The sequence below is a fragment of the Zingiber officinale genome, chromosome 5B, assembly GCF_018446385.1.
Source record: "Zingiber officinale cultivar Zhangliang chromosome 5B, Zo_v1.1, whole genome shotgun sequence".
Taxonomy (NCBI): domain Eukaryota; kingdom Viridiplantae; phylum Streptophyta; class Magnoliopsida; order Zingiberales; family Zingiberaceae; genus Zingiber; species Zingiber officinale.
In genome coordinates this window covers 139,903,469-139,910,406 of record NC_055995.1, presented here as the reverse complement: position 1 = coordinate 139,910,406, position 6,938 = coordinate 139,903,469, and the positions used below count along the sequence as shown (strand labels likewise).

The window sequence follows — 6,938 nt, the reverse complement described above, 5'->3', positions numbered from 1 at the left end:
ACTCATAATTCTATATCCCTAATTCTTTTTTAGCTCATCTCATTATTTTTTCAACACTTCCTTTGTATCGAATTCAAACTCAAAATTTATAGTATCTTCCTCTTCTTCAACTGATACAAATTCTTCTTCATGAAATTTTGTTACGTCTTCAATATTTATCTCAACATTTTCATCTTCACCATCAATAATCCATCCTTATATCATAATTGTGGCACTAGCAAGTAGCACATCAATTCTTTCAATAACATTAAAAAAATCAAGAAACAAGCAATAAAAATTACAAAAAAACTAAAAAAGCAATATGTTCTCTCCCATTTGTTAATCTTTTAATTTTTTTTTTTAAAAAAAAAATATTTGCTCGCACGCATAGAGGAAGGCAGGAGGAGCCGCCTATCGCCTAGGCAATCCTAGGTGACGTCTTTTAGAATATAGGCTCCAATAATTAGCATTTCAACATATTCAAATCTTGGAAAAATATATGGAGAACGCACTTGAACAAATCTCTTTGATGATTAAAACATCATTTAATTTACATTAAAGCGACAACACACTAGCATACGATGAGAAATCCTGATTGTATATGTGCATCATACATCAAGATTTAAATAAGAGCATTTATTTATTAGAGAAAACAAGAGAAGGCAGACCCACATCAAAATTTACTTAAAGTACAACTACTTTAACTGAAGAGGAGGGATCATCTTCATCATCATCAGCTTGCAGGGTGGCATGCATGCTCTACCCGTTCAAATGGGTCAGCATCCATGGTGGTAGCATGCTGCTGTTGATCTGAACCTGAGCCCCCACAGCTTCTTCCATGGCTGTACTTCCTTGATAGCATCTGCATTGTCAAATGAAGTCTTCTAATGAGTTTCCCTTGGAAAAGAAGGGCTTGAAATTGTTCATACCCAATATTTAAGCCATGGTTAGGATGATCAGCCATGAAAAAGGCTGGTGGTGGAGAGGAGGTTCTTGTCTGGGCTTGTTCCCAGTGCAGTTGCTGGGTGAGAGCCACTGCCTTCTGCTTCTCCATGATCTTGCTCAAATCAAATCAAAGATAGCGAGGTTTACATCTCACCGCGAAGCTTAAATTGATGAAACTACGACTGTTCACGGAGGAGAAATTTGAGAGCCACAGTAAAAGGATTGACGCAATTGCTCCGTGTAGAGATTTATACTGAGAGAGATTTACTGTCGCTCGCAAAATTTTCCCTTGGTGAACATTCTTAGTTCTTGTAGTGATAGCAGAAAAAAAGGAAGAAGAAAAAAAAAACCTTCCGGGGAAGGAGGACAATTCACCTGCTTCTCTAGATGTTTGTTTTGCTCCTGCAGTGCCTTTTCCTAATCACAGGAAACAAAAAATGTCACACACAGAGTTGATATAGCACCAAAATACACCCTACGTATATGACTTTTTTCCAACCTAATGAACAATCAGTATTTGAAAACTAACACTACATTTATCATTTTATGTTTTTGTTAATCAACAGATCATTATCAGCACTTCAGCAGAACAAATACTAGATTCAACTCCTTTAAATACTCAATTCAAACCTGATCATTGCAGTTGGAAGATTTCCTTTGCTGAGAAGTTCTTGCGTGTTCTCTTTTTTTTTCCCCACAAATATGGAGAAAGATCTCAACTTCAACAAAACAGCCAACCCTTACACCATGCCTGACGCCCATATTTATGCTCTTTAAAAATATAAAACATATAGAGCCATGAAGTTTGGCTACCGTTTATTTTTCATTTTTGCCATCCTATCTTTTAGAAGATCAGTAAGGGAACGCCATAGCGTAAATTTAATTTCATGCTATTCGTTAATCAAATAGAAAATCTTAATAGAAGGTCGATATCCATAAAGGGAAATAGCTAAAGCAAGACGAATCGCTGAAACATGAAGAGGATTTTCTTTACCTTCCTCACAAGCTCCGCAATAGAATCAGACATAACTTGATTCTGCGCCATTAATGAATAACAATAACTCAAACACTCCATGCTTAGCAAATTAATTACCTTTGTTTCAGGACCACAAAATTGTAATGAGGTTTACCTTTCTTGACCGAATATGCTTCAAAGAATTGTCTAGTTGGTTTTCCAGTTGCTGGAGTTCTTTGAGGGTCAAGGAGTCAAGTTGTTCTCCCATGAGATGCCTGACGCACGCAATTAGTGTCCTCAAGAAATATGTCAAATGATACAAAACCTTAAACTCGTATCATTAGTTGTACATGTAAACAATAGTTATAGCTATGATCTACCTTTGACTTTTACTTAGAACCTCAAACTTAGCCTTAAGCTTGACACATTCTTGATGCCAATTACCCTGCATGGTATTATCTGATTAATTCAGTATACAACAAGATTAATAGGAATTCTCATCATAAACAACATCATCAAGAACATCAAAAAGATGAGAAAACCACCTCACCACCTAATAGAAGTCTTGGGGGTATCTGCAAGTTAATTTGTAAAAAGACCTTGATAGTTCGTTGGAAAACTTGCAACCACGATCCATGATCAACTTATAAGAATTTTTAGCATTTATAAAAAATGTGCTCATATGCATTTATAAATCCGTATTAAAATGAGTTAATTGTTTTGTAAAATTATCCATATTAATATTCTAGTTTTGGTAAAACATATCAGAAAAATAGAGAAACTAAGAGGGAAACAATCAATTTTATAGTTAAAAAGTGATACTCTAGATACTAAATAGTTGAGACTAATAAGATTTGAAATTTTGATTATGACCTTGTTGATGACAACTATAATGATATTATTTATCCAATAATTTAAGTATAAATATTATTATTATTATTATATTCTTTTTCAATCTTTATACAACAACAATAATTAAATCTTATCCTCGATTATATAAATCCTTCTATATTATTAGATTATATCCTATATTATATCATCAGTATATTTAAATTAATTTTATCTTATTTTAAGATCAGAATTTTAATATAAAAATATTATTTCTCTTATTCCACTGTGTAAAAATTCCTAAACTTAATTTTCACACGTGCTTATCTCCATCGTTATAAAACTTTAGTCTTCAACTTCTGTTTCTCCTCATCATCCTTTTCATTTAACCATCATAAATCCTTTAATCTTTCTGTATTCATCTACTACACCTCCACCATCACACACTATATCGTGAAAACTCTAATCTACTCTTCCACTAATATAAATCTTATTTGTTAGTGTCTTCTCTTTTGTGACAATGTTATGTTCTCAAACTCACTTAGCGTACGTACTTGTGTTGTCATATTTGATATTGCACCTATTGCTTCTCTAAAAAATATAAGTCGAAGGTTGTCCCAAAAAAACCAAGAAAATGGAATGAATGCTCGTTGCTATTTTCATTGTCAACTATCACGTCACCTTTGTTTTCTAGTTTACTCATCTTCTCCTACAAGACAACAGACTTCAGTAGAAACTCTTAACTTTGATAGTAGTTGAAAAGACAATGATCGAAACTACTATTTTGTTTCTTCATTGTTGATACATAGCAAAGACAATAGTTACAAAGACAATGATCGAAACTCCTAATATCTTTATTTTTTGTTGAAAGATAACTAGAAGATTATATGATTGACTAGTTAATTAAGGCACTCAGACAACCTATCAAGCTCACAATTGTCTTAAAGTGGCCATGATAGAAAGAACCAAAATACATTAATATGCAAAAGAGCTAGCATGTCAAGAGAGATATGGTTCAAGTTTGAAGTATGAGATTCAATTGCATTATACATTATTTGTATAAAGAAGCATGACAAATAAACATTTTATAAAGGGCAAATCAAAGGTGAGTGAATTTCCATCGAATAGATTAATTGGAAGAGAATGAAGAAATCTTGCTAACCTGGCATTCAAGTTCTGATGATACAAGTGCCTTTTCTGCATAACAATATTGTTCGTAACGTTCAAGAATGTTTTTCATACTGCAAAAATAAAATGTTTAGCAAGACGTACGTATTTAGCTAATAGAAAGTTCAGTGAGATTGGAAAAATTCAAACACGTATTTAAAATATAAATACATAATAAAATAGAAAATTGAAACACATCAATAACATGCTACCTATCTACCAATCTGCCAAATTCGTAAAGCAGCCAGCATACAATATAGCTATATCTATCTATCTATCTATCTATAGATAGATAGATAGATGTTGTTTTTATCATCTATTAAAGTTCTATCTTGTAAGTTGTATCTGCTCATCCTTGATATTACAAGATTCTAAAGCTCTTTTTTTCAATAATTTATTTGTTATACTATTAATTATATCTTTATCAATATCCTCATAGTATTGAATAATAAATTAAGATATCTAAAATTCTCCGTGTTATTTATTATATCAAACTCTTTTTTATTACTAGAATTATATTTTACATATTCATTTTTTATTTATTTTACTTATGCTAAAAGTGGAAAACAGCTTCACTTAATTATTTATGATATCATGTGACTATATGTAAAAATAGAGTTCTAGAGCAGATATTCTATGCAAACTAGTAGCTATATATCAAGAAAACAATGATTTATTGAAAATATTCTTTCTAGTTTTCCATAATTTTCTAAAGCCAAAACTAATTAATTAAGTAGCTAGATAAACATTAGAAACTTTGAACTAATTAAACTGCGGGTATAAAAAAATGTTCTATTTTTTGCAAATTTTTTTCAACATTCTTAAGCGATCACAACATGATTAATTATTATTTCTAAGCCGTTAAGGATCCTTTTCTGCCATTAAGATCAAATGGCACAATTCATCATTTTAACCAGTTTAATATCTAATTATTCATATTCCTTCATATCAAAACCGTACCTCCAGAAAGTGGATATTATCTAGACAGATAGTTTTTTTAATTCCAATGTTCTATACTGTTCAGGGAACCAAACCATGCGCATGCATGCAATAAAACTTACATAACAAAATTTTCGATCGCGTGTTTTGTTTTATATCATTGAATTTGTAGAACTACTGGGCAAAAATGTACTAGATTTCTGCCCTATCCGGACAAGAGCAAGTTCAGAATAATACTTCTTCTTCCCTTTTTCCACCCTTTTTTTTTAGAAGGCAATACTACTGAGAAGTCCCAGCCATTTAGGAAAAATAAATGTTGAAGACCACAAAAAGGTGAGGATATTCATCGAAGTGAAACGACGAGAGAAGCCTCTTCTGATCAGTCCATCGTGAAACGCAATGGCTGGAGTCGAAACAAACTGTCTATAAAGACCATGAGCTTGTGCGACCGAACCAGTTTATGCTAAAGACTGAGAAGACTGAAGAGAAAAGGTAGATGACCAATAATCATTCAAGAAGAGAATGCGAATATGTTGATGACTGAAGAGAGATCATGTAAAAGTTGCATCTTTCGTATATTTGGTAAAGGTAAAAGAAGTTAATTCAGATAAAAGGAAGACCCGAATACCATCCTTGCAAATAAGAATCGATCTTACTTCTGATATCATGCAATGAAGCAAAAGGGCAGACTAAACGGGAAATTTATGAGTTGTGTCTCAATACCGAAAAGCAAAGTTCAGGAAAACGATCGATGGAAACCCTAGACTTAGTTCCAAAGGTAGAAAAGTAATTAACCGATCTCAGAGCACGAAATAGTTGGGGAAAAACATGTATGTGTACCAGAGACGAATGATTGAGCACCCTTTTTGTCGTAATATCAATATCCATCCTTGGTGTACGACAGCGATTTATATCTCCCTTCTTTAGAACAAACCCTAGCGCGTGCAACTCCTTTTAGCTAGGAGATAAATACAGAAAAGGGGAAGCACCCGAGCCCAGATCCGGGAACAGCTCTTTAATATCACAAAATCGAACCATTTTTGTACGATGCAAAATTTCAAAGCAAATAAAATATAAAAAAGCGAGTACTTGTGGAATACTTGATTGGAGAACAATTTAAAATTTTCGAAGATGAAACAGTAGAAAACAAGCAACTTTTCTTTTTTTTTTCGTTCATGGGAAGACAGGCAGAGAAAGATTAAAGCGAATTTAGGTTCATCTCGGAAAAAATGGTCACGATCGAGAAGGCCGCAATCGCACCTGGAGTCGGTGGAGTACTCGTAGAGCTTGCCCTTAGCGGAGAAGATGATGACGGCGACCTCAGCGTCGCAGAGGACGGAGATCTCGTGCGCCTTCTTGAGCAACCCCGACCGCCGCTTCGAGAACGTCACCTGCCGGTTGATCTTGTTCTCGATCCGCTTCAACTGCACCCTCCCCCTCCCCATCCTCTCCGCCCAACCACCCGGCGGCCTCGAGCTCGCGTGAGACGGAGGGCGAAGGCAGCAACAGCAGCAGCAGCAGTAGCAGCAGCAGCACCAGCACCAGCACCACCGCACCGCCGTGGTAGAACAAGCATCGGCTGGTTTTGTAGAAACTAGATGGGCAGCGATGGAATTCACCGCGATGATCGGTCGCGTTGTCGATCGGTGATTGGCGGAGAGCACACATCGTACGGGTCGAAAAGCGTCTCAAAACCCACCGCTTTCTCACGTCTCTTTCTCGTATCTCTCTCCATTTAAACGGGGCAGGGAAATGACGGAGATAGCGTTGGATTTTTCTGTTTTATTTATTTATTTTTTAAAGTTATTTTGATTCCCCATTATCAACAGTAGCACTTAATAATTGCCCAACTTCGTTTGTCCGATCTAAACTCACACGGACTCAACACTCATCTTAATCTAATCTTTATTTAGCAGTTGACAAAGGGATTTCGACAGATTAACGAATAAACTTTTCATAACGAATTTGATTATTCTGAGGGGCTACTTTTTACCTGCGCTCCGTGGACACGTGGCCAAGGGTCTGTTTACCTGCGCTCCGTGGACACGTGGAGGAGGGGTATGATTATTTCGAGGGGGCTTACATTGGAGGGAGGGATGATGCACTACTAGATATGTTATATCGT

At 35.1% G+C, this 6,938-nt stretch overlaps 1 protein-coding gene across 1 annotated transcript; it reads right to left on the bottom strand.

The window, feature by feature from the left end:
• Window positions 1-491: 491 nt before the first annotated feature.
• Window positions 492-6,367, bottom strand: LOC121987945 (truncated transcription factor CAULIFLOWER A-like). The gene is made up of 8 exons (XM_042541648.1): window positions 6,074-6,367; window positions 3,870-3,948; window positions 2,260-2,324; window positions 2,055-2,154; window positions 1,919-1,960; window positions 1,300-1,341; window positions 909-1,036; window positions 492-841 (listed from the first exon to the last, which is right to left on the bottom strand). The coding sequence occupies exons 1-8, from the start codon at window positions 6,256-6,258 to the stop codon at window positions 739-741; spliced, it is 744 nt and encodes a 247-aa protein (XP_042397582.1). The 5' UTR covers window positions 6,259-6,367; the 3' UTR covers window positions 492-738.
• Window positions 6,368-6,938: the final 571 nt, after the last annotated feature.

Excerpts from the sequence above, each read along its gene's own strand:
- LOC121987945 (XM_042541648.1), bottom strand. The coding sequence starts at position 6,258 with ATGGGGAGGGGGAGGGTGCAGTTGAAGCGGATCGAGAACAAGATCAAC. Across the intron at positions 1,037-1,299 it reads ACAAACATCTAGAGAAGCAG|ATCATGGAGAAGCAGAAGGC; the intron begins GTGAATTGTCCT and ends GATTTGAGCAAG. Across the intron at positions 842-908 it reads AACCATGGCTTAAATATTGG|ATGCTATCAAGGAAGTACAG; the intron begins GTATGAACAATT and ends TTGACAATGCAG.